We start from the raw sequence: 12850 nt of genomic DNA, 5'->3' as shown, positions 1-12850 counted from the left end.
GTTTGAGACTGTCCCAAGGCTGTTAAAGAGCTCGGTGGGCAGGGGCTGTGGGCTGCCTGCTGTCTGAGCGTGAGGTGCAGGAAGCATTTGTGATTATTTTGGATCTAGGACTCCTCTGAGAAGTGGAACACGAGTAGTTACCTATCACTTTAATTTATAGTTACAGAAGATTACTACAACCATGTCTATGCTCAGATTCTTCATACCACTTTTGGATAGCAAAGTGATTTCCTTTTTTTTAACTGGCAGCACCAATTGCCATTCCTTTTACTTTTTTTTGTTTTTTGTTTTGTTTTTACTGAGCTCTTGCGTGACTTGTGTTACCATCCTAAATAAACATTTTACTAAACATAGAAGAAACTGTCTTTTTTCTGAATTAGGCTTTTGGAACATCCTGTGTCAGGATGGGTTTTTATGTTTTTCGATTGGCAACAAAAGCTCTACATAGGGCTGCAAACATTTGTTCTCCACTTAATAATCTAAAACCCTCTGTATTTTTTAGAAAATTTGGAATTTTCCTCCTGATTTTGCCATTGTATTGGTTTGCTGTGTTTTTTTGATTTATGCAAAAGCATTTGACTTTGTTTTTATGTGATGCACCATAAATGTTAACGTGTTGAATACTAACAGTGCTTACTACAAGAAGGATGTAGTCTTCTTGCTTGCTGCATTAAAATACCTTGTGGAGGAAGGGAGCTGGATGGGCTTTACTTTTATCTAGTGTGTCTCATAACATCTTTCCAAATAAGCAGTATAACTGCATAGTTTAACCTCCTGTCTTTCTCTCTCTCATTCCCACCCCCCGACCCCCCGCATGTCTTTGCTTTTCTGTATCAGAGTATCTTTCTTTCTGGCATCCTAGTTTTGTTTCTGTTTTCATCCTCCTTGGAAGATTCTGATAGTGTGGAGGAAGGGTAGGAAATCGTGTCCTAAGTGGAGCAGACTCCTTGCGGCCCAAGCTGGGGATGGGTGGGGGTCTCACACTTGTTTTTGTGCATGTAAATCAAACACAGGCTGGGATCATTGGTTGGAGAGCACACTGCGTAGAGCGAGGATCTGGGACTTCCGCACCTGATTCACGAAGTGTCAGTGCCTCCTTCAGTCATTCTGCCCAAGTAACTGTAAAGCTGGCCAAGATGCTGCCACCATCTTGTGGCCCACCAGGATGACATCTTAACAGGTGCCTTAGGGGAGCGCAGGACTGGGCAGCATCCTTGCACACGCTGGAAACAAAGGCATCGTCTGATGCACCTCACGAAGCACTGTTTCAGAATTACTCTCACTTCCTGAATAAAGGTTATCAGGTAATTCATACTTTTGATAGAGCTGTTTTATTTGTGTGAATTTTTTTTAATGTAAACATACAGGGAAATTTTAAAAAGTTAACAAATTTGCCCACTAAGTAACTCTGAAAAGCTGCTGGCTGTTGGCTGCTTACAGACACCAATCCCTTCCCTGTCCAGTTCAATCACAGGCATCCTAGTTTCCCAGGGAGTTCCCTGGTGGTCCAGTGGTTAGGACTCGGCGCCTCACGCCTCACCCCTGGTGGTCCAGTGGTTAGGACTCGGTCCTCAACGAGGACCCAACACAGCCAAAAATAAATTAATTAAAAAAAATACATTTACCTTAAAAAAATTTGTTTACTCTTTTTTTAAATTAATTCATTTATTTTTGGCTGGATTGAAGACCCCAATGGCTGAAGACGAGAGGAAGACAGCCCTGGAAATGGTCCAGGCAGCTGGGACAGATAGACACTGTGTGACATTTGTATTGCACGAGGAGGACGATATCCTGGGAAATTCTCTTCGTTACATGATCATGAAGAACCCGGAAGTGGAATTTCGTGGTTACACTACAACCCATCCTTCAGAGAGCAAAATTAATTTGCACATACAGACTCGAAGTGCCCTTCCAGCTGTTGAGCCCTTTCAGAGAGGCCTGACTGAGCTCATGAATAGACATCTGCCAACATGTGCTTGATACGTTTGAAGCCAGCATAAAGGAATGTAAGGATCAAAAAGCCAGCAGAAATGAAGCCACATTCTAGTCCCTTATGCACTATGCAGGGAGGACTGACCTCTAGGATATCCTATTCATGTTCTTGCAAAACCCAGAAGTAAACGTTTGTGGTTACAACATGACCTGTCCTCCAGAAAGGCTTCTTTCTAGCTCTTAACCCACTTCTGCTGTTGGAGTCCCCATAAGAAACTGTATTCTTCTAATAAATTCCCTCTTTTATTTAAACTGGGAAAAAAAAAAAAAGAATGTATGTGATCACAGGCACAACATTCTAACTTCTGAATCACCCTTTTTCACCTTAATTGCTACTCTTCCTCCAGATCTCATTTTAATATCTTCTTCAGGGAAAGTCTTCCCTGACCTCTCTGATTAAGTCACTTCTGGCCACACCAAGTGCCCAATAAATATTTATTTTATGAATGATTGAATGATCCTCTTTTTCTATAAAAATCTCATAACTTCCTTGTTTACAATTCCCTGTATCATTTTCACAATCGTCAATACAGTTTATTATTATTACTTTTTTTTAACATTATTTAACTCTGAAATTCTGCCCTTTAGAAGACCACTGAAGGTTCTTCGGACTTGGAAAATTTTGACATTTAATGTTTGTTTGTTCATTAATCAAGTATTTAATAAGTGCATTTAATGTGCTCTATTATGTGCATTGCAGTGAACAAGATGGACAAGGTTTCCAGGCTCAGGCAACTTAACACACTCAAGGTGGAAGGAGAGCGGTAACACATGTGATACAATGTCCGGGAGTGATTAAGAGCTGTGAAGGAAACTAAAGCTGGGCAAAGGAACGGGAACCGATGGGTGGGCTGTTTTAGATAAAGTGGCCAGGGAAGGCTCTTGAGGCAGTGACACTTGAGCTGAGGGCTGAATGAAGTGAGAGAGTGACAGGGAAATACCTGCAGGAGGAACGTCCCTGGCAAAGGACACGGGGACTTTGAAAACCTTGGGGCGAGAATAAGCTTGATGTATTTCAGGGGAAAAAAGGTGGCAGGCAGTGGAGTGAAGGAGGGAGAAAGTAGTAACCCTAACCCGGGAAGGCAGATAATCACGCATTTACAGACTTATGCTGTATAACTACCAAGGAAAAGCTTCTCTAGGGGTTTGGAGTGCAGCCTTGCAAGATCCTAAGCTGATGGGCCTCGTTTGACGGTTCAACAAGGTCACGCCAGCTGCTGTAGGGAGAATGCACCGTAGGTGGGGTAGCAGAGTGGGGGAGAGCAGTAGGGAGACCGGGTTAGGTACACGATGAAGGGGGCTTGGGCCAGGGTGGAGGGGCGTGGAGGGGCTGAGAAGTGGTCAGAACCTGCTCGGGAGGAAGGAGGGCAGATCAGGTTATTCCCCACTCCCCAGCACAAAGCTGCCGTGTGGCTTCAGGCCCTGAACCAGGGAATGGTCCCAAAGAGGCACTCCTGATCCCAGGATCGGTCGGGGCTGGGGGCAACTTCGTCATAGGCTTGCAGCCCCACAGACCTGGGTATGAACTCCAGATCCGCCACTGACTGCTGGGGGTCTCTGGGCTAGCTAACCCTTCGGGTCAGGAAGACTCCTTATCTACAAAATTCATACCTGCGAAGTCCCTACGAGGCCCACCTGCGTCTTCCGGGTCAGCTCACCTGCGCAGGCGCAGAGGCCCAGCGGCCGCTGCGTGGAGCTCAGTGCGCGTGCGCCGGTCTCGGCCTCTCACTCTCTCTCCCCCCTTCCCCCCTCACCCGCCCCAGCGTGCGCCTGCGCGGAGTCGCGGTTCGGCGGTGGAGACCGGAGGGCTCGGGGCTCCGAGTGGCAGCGCGCTCGCGGCGAGCCGGCCCGAGCCCGGGCGGCGGGTACTTCGCCATGCCGGGGATGGTGCTGTTCGGCCGGCGCTGGGCCATCGCCAGCGACGACTTGGTCTTCCCGGGGGTCTTCGAGCTGTTCGTGCGAGTGCTGTGGTGAGGGCGGGCTCTGCGGGCAGCGGGCGGCCGGGACGGAGGAGGGAGCGGGGTCGAGGCGGTCGAGGGCAGGGACCGTGTCGCCTGCCCTGCGTTCTTGTACCTGGTCCTCTCCACCGCCCGAGGAGGTGGGTGCCGCTGCTCTCCCCATTTCCAGACAGCATACGGCGGCCCAGAGCGGGGACGCCGTGCCCGGCGTCATGGGGTGGGCCCGCCGGCGGGACGTCGGCGCTGCAGGGCACGGGCACCCCTCCGGGGCGTCGAGACCCGGGCCCGGGAGCCGCCGGGACTGCGCTGCCGCCCAAAGCCGTGGCCTCGGGACCTCCTGCCTCGAGCCGGGAACAGCCATCAGCATCGCTCCAGCGTTCTGCATGGAAACGCACTGCATCTTGTCTGCCAAACGCAGGAATGGCAACAATACCGTTCGTGCCGTTCCTGAGCCGGTTGTGGCTGAATCCCTCGACGAGCACACAGGACTGGCATTTTCTCTCTAGTCTTTCAAAATGTGGAATCCGTGGGGAGTGGAATTGGGTGCCTGAAAGTCACTCCCAGAGGGTCTGAGCGAAGAGTAATATCATCGTTATTAAAAAGTAGATTCTTAAGGGGAGAGGAATTTAAAAACATGAAAGTATGAGCTGCTTCTTAGTTGTTTCATAGTTTTCAGGGCCAGTCTTTCTGAGATCATTTCCCGTTATTATTTCTAGACAAGGATGTAATATCACAAAACTGACAAAAGCATAAAAAGTTATCTAGTCCAGTTCCTCTTCTGGCCTTGAATCTCTAATACCGCGTTCTCGCGAAATGGTTCCCTGCCGGATTCTGAAATAACTCTAGTGAAGAACCACTATGACGTTGCATTGTTGGGTGCTGCCTTTCATTGTTCTGTCCTGAATTACAAAATATACTTATGAGTCTGCAGTCCTTGTCCTTTCAAGTTGATCAGTGTTCACCACAGAACATCTTTCCATAGCTTGCTTCCCATCCCCTTGTTTTTGTACTACACCCAAGCAGATTACGACGTGCGTTTGTCAGTTTCTTGTTAATCCACAGAAGTAAAAAGTCTCTCGCTGATGACTGATCAAGTATATACTTTGGAGTCATGATGGGGCAACTTTCCAGCAGTTCACATTATATTTGCTTACTTATAGCTTTAAATGTACTACAACAGGTACAGAATAAAAACGATGATGTAAGCATAGAAAGGATAAAGCTCATTAAAAATAAAAAAAAGCCATACTCTTTAATTGACTTAGTAAATATGTTATTGAGGAAGATTCAGTTCCAAAGTGAACCTCGCCTTGTTTTGGAAAGTATTAACTCCATTTACTTCCTTCCATTGTGTTTTTCAAAGCGGCTCCTTGGATTCCATTTCTGACGCTACCTGTGTCTCTGGCAGGTGGATCGGCATCCTGACGCTGTACCTCATGCACAGAGGGAAGCTGGACTGTCCTGGTGGCGTCCTGCTCAGCAGTTACCTGATCGTGCTCATCATTCTGCTGGCGGTTATCATATGCACCGTGTCAGCCATCGTGTGTGTCAGCATGAAAGGTAAACGCTAGTCTCTTCTGTTTGACACTGCTTCTTCCTCTTCTTCTTTTTTTGGCTGCGCAGCCTGCGGGATCTTAGTTCCCAGACCAGGGATGGAACCCGGGCCCCCTGCAGTGGGGGAGTCCTAACCACTGGACCACCAGGGAATTCCCAACACCCCTTCATTTTTAATCGCTTTTTTGAGATACAATTCACATACCATACAATTCATCCATTTAAGTGTACAATTCAGTGATTTATCGTATATTCAGAGAGTCGTGCAACCCTCCCCGCTACCAATTTCAGAACATTTCATCACCCCAAAAAGAATTTCCTGTGCCCGCTAGCAATTACTCCTCATTTCTCCCCAACTCCCTCAGCCCTAGGCATCCACTACTCTACTTCCTGTCTGTAGATTTGCCTGTTCTGGACATCATATAGGTGGACTCATCCACGATGTGGCCTTTCGGTCTGGCTTCTTAAACTTGGGATAACGTTTTCAAGGTTCGTCCGTGTTAGAGCATGTATCAGCACTTCATTCCTTTTTATGACTGATTAGTATTGCACTGAACGTGTATACCACAGTTTATCCATTTGTCAGTTGGTGGACATTTGGGTTGTTTCCACTTTCTGGCTGTTACAGATAATGCTGCTTTCAGTGTTCGCATACATGTTTTACATACCCTTATGTTTTTATTTCTCTTGGATATGTACGTAGGGGTGGTAGTGCTAGATCACATGGCAAATCTGTTTAACTTCCTGAGGAACAGCCAGACTGTTTTCCAAGCAGTTGGACCATTTTTCTTTCCCACCAGCACTTTATAAGGGTTCCAGTTTCTCCACATCCTCACCAACACTTACTATCTGACTTTTTGATCATAGCCATCCTGGTAGATATGAAATGCTATCTCATTGTGTTGTTTTTTTTCTTTTTTTTTTTTTTGCGGTACGCGGGCCTTTCACTGTTGTGGCCTCTCCCGTTGCGGAGCACAGGCTGCGGACGCGCAGGCTCAGTGGCCATGGCTCACGGGCCCAGCCGCTCCACGGCACGTGGGATCTTCCCGGACCGGGGCACGAACCCGTGTCCCCTGCATCGGCAGGCGGACTCTCAACCGCTGCGCCACCAGGGAAGCCCTCATTGTGGTTTTGATTTGCATTTTCTTGATGACAAATGATATTGAGCATCTTTTCATATGCTCAGTGGCCATTTTTATATTATTTTTAAAGAAATGTCTGTTTAGATTCTTTGCCCAATTTTAAATTGGGTTCTTTGTCCTTTATTAATGAGTTGTAAAAGTTATATCTCTTCTTGATAGTTTTTTTCTATATGTTACCATTTTCTGCAGACAGTCGTTTAGCTGAGAATGTCTGAAAACGTTGGAAACCTTCCCTGTCGATTACTGTGGTTTGTAGGATGAGCTGAGCACTCTTGTGGCTGATAAAGAAATGCATCAGTAAATGAAAACTCATCCGTCAAAGGCAGGGCTGCATGGCATGCTACCATCCAACGTGTTTTATCACTGCTTGAATCGGGATGTAGGAGGGAGGCTTACAGATTGTAGATGATGATGATAAAACTGGGAGGGAGTAAGTAGCTGATACCCTGGGTGATGGAATCAAGATCTCGATAGGGTGGAACGATAGACTGAAACTTAATAGATGGTAGTTCGTGGGGAGAAATACAGAGAGAAATGTTAGTGGCAGAGTGTTTCATGAGAAAAAGCCCTTAGGGTTTGGAGGACCAAGAAGCATGGCGCACGCCCACGTACTGCAGCAACGTAGAAAAGAGAGCCCTGGCTATTTTAGTTTACCTCTGAAAACGTGAATGCATGGGGTCTGGATCAAAGACGGTCCCAGTTCTTTGGTCTCTGTCGGACCCCAAGTCTGGATCGTCGTTGGTACTGATGCTGAAGGAAAGGAAGGAGCTGAAATGTGTACGATGAGGATTTAGCGCTATGAGGTTCTTATTGAGCTCAGATTTTCTGAAAGATGGTGTCATTTCAGGTACAGGGTATCTAATTTAGTTTCCCTATCTGTTCACAGCACATTCTGTTTAGCACACCAGGTTTACAACTGTAATAGTGGGTTAAGTACAAGCCTTTTTCTCCTTAAATGTTTTTCTTCGGATATTTTGGGTGGTGTCAGGGCACAGTCACACCCCTGCGGTGGATGGATGGCCGCATGCCTCAGGCTTCTCCTCGCAGGCACCGTCACACGTCACAGTTCGGCAGGCATCTGTCGGTTGTGTGGGGTGTTCTGGGTGGGTTGCTTATGCAGCAGCCTCCTCCAGACAGGACTTCCCCCCACCCCTCACAGAAACCGGCCCTGTGCCCGGTGCAGGATGGGTGGTTGGTTCAGGACTGGACATGTGCCCTGATTCGGGCCAGTGAAATTCAGGGAGTTTCCTGGGAAGTTCCAGGGAAGTCCTTCCCTGCTCCTCTGGGAAAGATCCAGAAGCAGCATATGGTTTTCCTTCTGGATGGCACTGTGCATGAGTGAGCTGCTGAATTCCCACTGAGTCTCCTCCACTCACAGCCCAGGAGGAGCTGAATACAGAGGAGGGCAGGGCTGAGAAGCAGAGGACACCCTGGTGCCAGTCCTGGCCCTGCATTTCCAGCCCCTTGAGTCAAGACAGGTCCTGCTTGTTTTTATGTTTTTTAATTTATTTATTTTATTTACTTATTTTTGGCTGTGTTGGGTCTTCATCGCTGCGTGCGGGCTTTCTCTAGTTGCGGCGAACGGGGGCTATTCTTGGCTTCTCATTGAGGTGGCTTCTCTTGTTGCGGAGCACGGGCTCTAGACACATGGGCTTCAGTAGTTATGGCACATGGGCTCAGTAGTTGTGGCTTGCGGGCTCTGGAGCGCAGGCTCAGTAGCTGTGGCGCACGGGCTTAGTTGCTCCGCAGCATGTGGGATCTTCCTGGACCAGAGCTCGAACCCGTGTCCCCTGCATTGGCAGGCGGATTCTTAACCACTGCACCACCAGGGAAGCACCCTGTTTTGTTTTTAAACCAGTTTGAGTTTCTGATACTTGTAGGTAAAGATACCACAACTGAACTGAAGACAGTATTTTATAAAAACATGTTAGTTTAATTGCCAATTTGTTACAAATCAATAACATCATATGCTTTATTTTAAATATTATGTAAATTTCAGTGAAGAACATCATAAAGTTAAAAAAAAAGACAGATGATGGTTAGGGTCAGATAAGAAGAGGAATAACCATCAAGCCGACAGTAGATGATGACTGAAGATTATCAGTGAAGTAATACATTTGGATGAAGTCAGAATTTCTCTTAACAACCTAGGGGTATAATTTCAAAGCAGTACTGGGGATACAGCTCATTACCTTAGTAGAAGCCATAAGGTTGTTTTCATTTTCTTCTGATGAAAATTAACCTCTACTACTAAAATAAATAATAGAATCTATAATAAATGTCAGAATTGGCATATTGGTGGATTTAATCCACATTTTAGCAGTAATTGATCATTGCTTAACAGTGTCACATTTGTGCATCAATTCAGGTTTGAAATGAAACTGCTGTTACAACCAGCCTTTGCTGTAGCATGCATACCACTGAACCTGTTTGAAATAAAGTTTTTCTCTTACTTTTTCAAAGAAAAAAAAAGACAAATGGGAAAAAATATTGTAATAGATGAGACTTAGAGCCAATCTCCTTAATATAGAAGGGCTCTACGATAAATAAGAAAAAGACCAATAGCGCAAAAATGGGCAAATATGGTGAACAATAAAATAAGTAAAAGAGATTTTTACATATATAAAAAAACATTCAGCCTCAATCACAGTAAGGAAAATTCATCAAGGTGATACACTGGGTTGGTGAATCTGTGCAGTTGTGAGACTGTTGCTTCTGGGTCTTTCCTGGAGCAGGGAACGCCTTCCCCAGAACCTCCCTTCTGCTCAGGCCGCTCATTTTGTTGGTGGGCATGTAGATTTGTTGAATCTCTTGGAAGCCTAATTTGGCTGTGTGTGTTGTGTACGTGTGGGTATCAGCCGGTTTCTTCCCTATATATTTGCATGTGTGCAAAATACTTGAAGTTTGCCACAGTGTTGCTTGTAGGCATGAAAGATTGGAAGAAACTAGGTGCCTGTCAATAGGCCGCCGGTTTAAGTGTCGCTCGTTCATATGATGGTCTCCTGTGCACCTGTTAAAAAGAATGTGAAATGCTTTGTGAATGGACAAGGAGTGATTTCCAATATGCTAAGCTACAGGACACTGTATGTAGTTTGTTACTTTTTTGTAAAGGGATAAACTTACCTGTTTGGTTTATGTGTGGACTCTCTGGGGTGGGTACATGAGTGACTAGTTTACCTTGAGGGAAGGTGACCGAGGGCTGGGATTCAGTGGTGGGAGGGAGGCTTAACATTTACTTTATACCCACTTGAGCGCTTTGAACTTTTCACCCTTTACCTGCATTGCCTGCACAGAACCAGAGTTTTTTACAAGTTATAAACTTTAGGTGTATCTTTTAATAACCGTGAACCCCTTGGTAAACCTTATTACTGATACATGGGTAACTCCCATCACCCCTTCTGTTTCGTAAGTCATCTCAATAGTTAATCTGTCATTTGAACGGAAAGGCCTTGTTTCTGAAGCTTTTGGCTGATACACCTCTAAACGAAACAGCGCACATTGTAAGGGTGCATTTGGAACAAAGAGCATTCAGTCATCTTTATCCAGAAAACCGACGCTTGTGTAGTTACCTCTTTCTTGGTCTTCACTGTAGAATCTTGATATCGTGGTAGTTTCTAGTTTTGATTTGAGAACCTCCCTGATGAAATCCTACTGTTTTGGCCATGTGGGAGGTTTAATTAGGGAAGATCCACCCTCGTGCCTATGGTGTTCTGAGAGAACGCCCTCCACTTCCAAGGTCTGCCCTTCGCTGTGTTTGGTTTGTATCCTGGGACATCTTGCATGGCCTCGGCGTTTGTCTTAAGAGCTCCTCTTATGCCGGAGAAAATCACTGCAGTGGCTAGAGGCGTCAAGTCCCGAGATTCTGTGACACGGGCCTTCCTTGTGTGGCTCTCATGTCATCGGCTCTGCCATGTGAAGGGCAACAGGGTTCCTTCCTGAGACGGCGTCAGGGATAGTACGATCGGGAACGTAGCCACGCTCATTCATTCTGGGGCATCAGCCTTGTGATGCTCGCTGCAGCACCAGATCCACACCGGCAGCTCTTTACGTCGAGGAGAAAATAAAGGTCTGCGTAAAATAAAAATGCTTTTCTAGGCAAAGCGTAAACATAAAAAGGCTTTTTTAGTCTCTCACGTCTTCTCTGGACCCTTCACCAGAACTCCGTCTCCTGCTTCCTTACCTCTGAGTTTGCTTCATCCGGGCAGGGTCCCGGGCTGGAGCCTCCCTGCTCCAGCAGCCTCTTCTTTGGAATCCTAGCCCTCCAGGAGGTAGGATGTGAGCAGGTGCTGTTTCCTGTTTCTCTCTGCTGGTTGACTATTGCTATATAATAATACACTACAGATGCAGGACTGGTTTTTACATACCTGCACTATTTGTCCCTCAGGGAGAGAGAGGGCGTGCTGTTTCAGTTATCTTAGAACATTGTGTCTTTGTGCCAAAAAGAAGGCCGGATAGTGTCTAATATTTTAAAATATGACTCTGAGTAATTCATTCTAATGGAAGGTAGCTTTTGGAATTTAAAAGCTATTTCCTTATCCAATTATTTTTTAGATCTTAGATTTTTTTTCAGTCACTGTTTTTGTTTTAATCATGTGGCATTTTTATGTTGCTGAAATTGGTGTTTATCACAACTTTTTCCCAAAGGGAGAGAGTTGATTTACACCAAGAATTAAAGTACACAGGCCTCTAATGATACTTGGATTTGTTTTACAAACAGTTTTATTTATTTATTTATTTTTATAAGTTTATTTGTTTGTTTTTGACTGCGTTGTGTCTTCGTTGCTGCGCGCGGACTTTCTCTAGTTGCGGCAAGTGGGGGCTACTCTTCGTTGCAGTGCTCAGGCTTCTCATTGTCGTGGCTTCTCTTGTTGCAGAGCACGGGCTCTAGGTGCTCGGGCTTCAGTAGTTGTGGCACGTGGGCTCAGTAGTTGTGGCGCACGGGCTTAGTTGCTCCGCGGCATGTGGGATCTTCCCGGGCCAGGGCTCAAACCCGTGTGCCCTGTATTGGCAGGCGGACTCTCAAGCACTGCACCACCAGGGAAGCCCCAAACTCAGTTTTAAATGTTGTGTCTAAGTGGTGAGCTTCTACAAGTGGTCTCACACATCAGAATTGTTCGCTTCCCAAAAGTGAGGACCACGGAGCATTGGTGAGGCAGAGAGCCTGCAGCGTGCGAATCTGGATTATGTTTTAGAAAGTGGTTGCTAAGCCCTCTGAGCCTCAGCGTCCTCATTTGTAAAATGGGATGATGACGATGTCACAGCCATTGGGAGGATTAAAGAATAACGGGCCCATGCCGTTTCAGGTGGTGCCTGGATTTTCCTGGCTGTGGGAACGCGGGTGACCGTATACCTCTGTTTGCTGGTGACAGTTCTGTTTTATGTTGATTGTCCCAGCATTATTAATAGAGCCTCCCTTTGCTCTCAGAAGTATCCCAATTTGGACAGTGATTTTATTGTCACTCTAGTTAGAACCCAGAAGTGTTTTTAAACGCTGGTAAGTCTAAGAATTGAATCTGAGGCTTTTTGTCATGTTTCCCATCCCTCGCTTTGTCTCTTGCTCTCAAACTTAGGCATTGTTGCCCAAGTACAGGCAGAAAAGTCAGGTGGCGGGTGAGCCTATGGGACACACATGTGTGCTGTGACAGCTGTTTTTTTGTGGAAGGGCAACTACTCATCTCTGAAGGGGCAAGTGACCAGTTTGAACATTTTCTGTGTTTCAGGGACCATTTGTAATCCTGGACCACGGAAATCCATGTCTAAGCTGCTCTACGTGCGCCTGGCACTCTTTCTGCCAGAGATGGTCTGGGCGTCCCTGGGGGCCGCCTGGATAGAGGACGGTGTTCAGTGTGACAGGACGGTGGGGAATGGCATCATTGCGACTGTCGCCGTCAGGTGAGGTCTCCAGTCTTCTGCAATTTCTTGTCCAAAATGTACTCGAGATGCAGGTAAACAAATACCTTCTGAATAACTGAGGTGGCCCAGTGTCGTGCAAGCTTCCTAATATAGTTAGAAAGGGATCTTTTTTTTTTTTTTTTTTTTTTTTTGCGGTACGCGGGCCTCTCACTGTTGTGGCCTCTCCCGTTGCGGAGCACAGACTCTGGATGCGCAGGCTCAGCGGCCATGGCTCACGGGCCCAAACATTCCGCGGCACGTGGGATCCTCCCGGACCGGGGCACGAACCCACGTCCCCTGCATCGGCAGGCG

At 46.5% G+C, this 12850-nt stretch overlaps 1 protein-coding gene and 1 pseudogene across 3 annotated transcripts in view; both read left to right on the top strand.

Annotated features, from left to right (window-relative positions):
- The first annotated feature begins 1671 nt into the window (after positions 1-1671).
- Positions 1672-2130, top strand: LOC132437701 (DNA-directed RNA polymerases I and III subunit RPAC2-like; annotated as a pseudogene).
- Positions 2131-3780: 1650 nt separating this feature from the next.
- DAGLB (diacylglycerol lipase beta) overlaps positions 3781-12850 on the top strand; it is a 29808-nt gene continuing 20738 nt past the window's right edge. For 2 of the 3 annotated variants that reach the window (XM_060032450.1, XM_060032449.1), the window contains exons 1-3: positions 3781-3962; positions 5359-5510; positions 12367-12538. In XM_060032450.1, coding sequence (XP_059888433.1) covers positions 3868-3962; positions 5359-5510; positions 12367-12538 — 419 coding nt within the window. In that variant the 5' untranslated portion in view covers positions 3781-3867. Of the gene's footprint in view, positions 3963-5313; positions 5511-12366; positions 12539-12850 lie in introns of all 3 variants that reach the window. The other variant, XM_060032448.1, reaches the window with a different exon arrangement.

This window comes from Delphinus delphis, chromosome 15, assembly GCF_949987515.2.
Source record: "Delphinus delphis chromosome 15, mDelDel1.2, whole genome shotgun sequence".
NCBI lineage: Eukaryota > Metazoa > Chordata > Mammalia > Artiodactyla > Delphinidae > Delphinus > Delphinus delphis.
The sequence above is the reverse complement of the archived record's forward strand: the minus strand, read 5'-3'. Positions and strand labels throughout refer to the sequence as shown.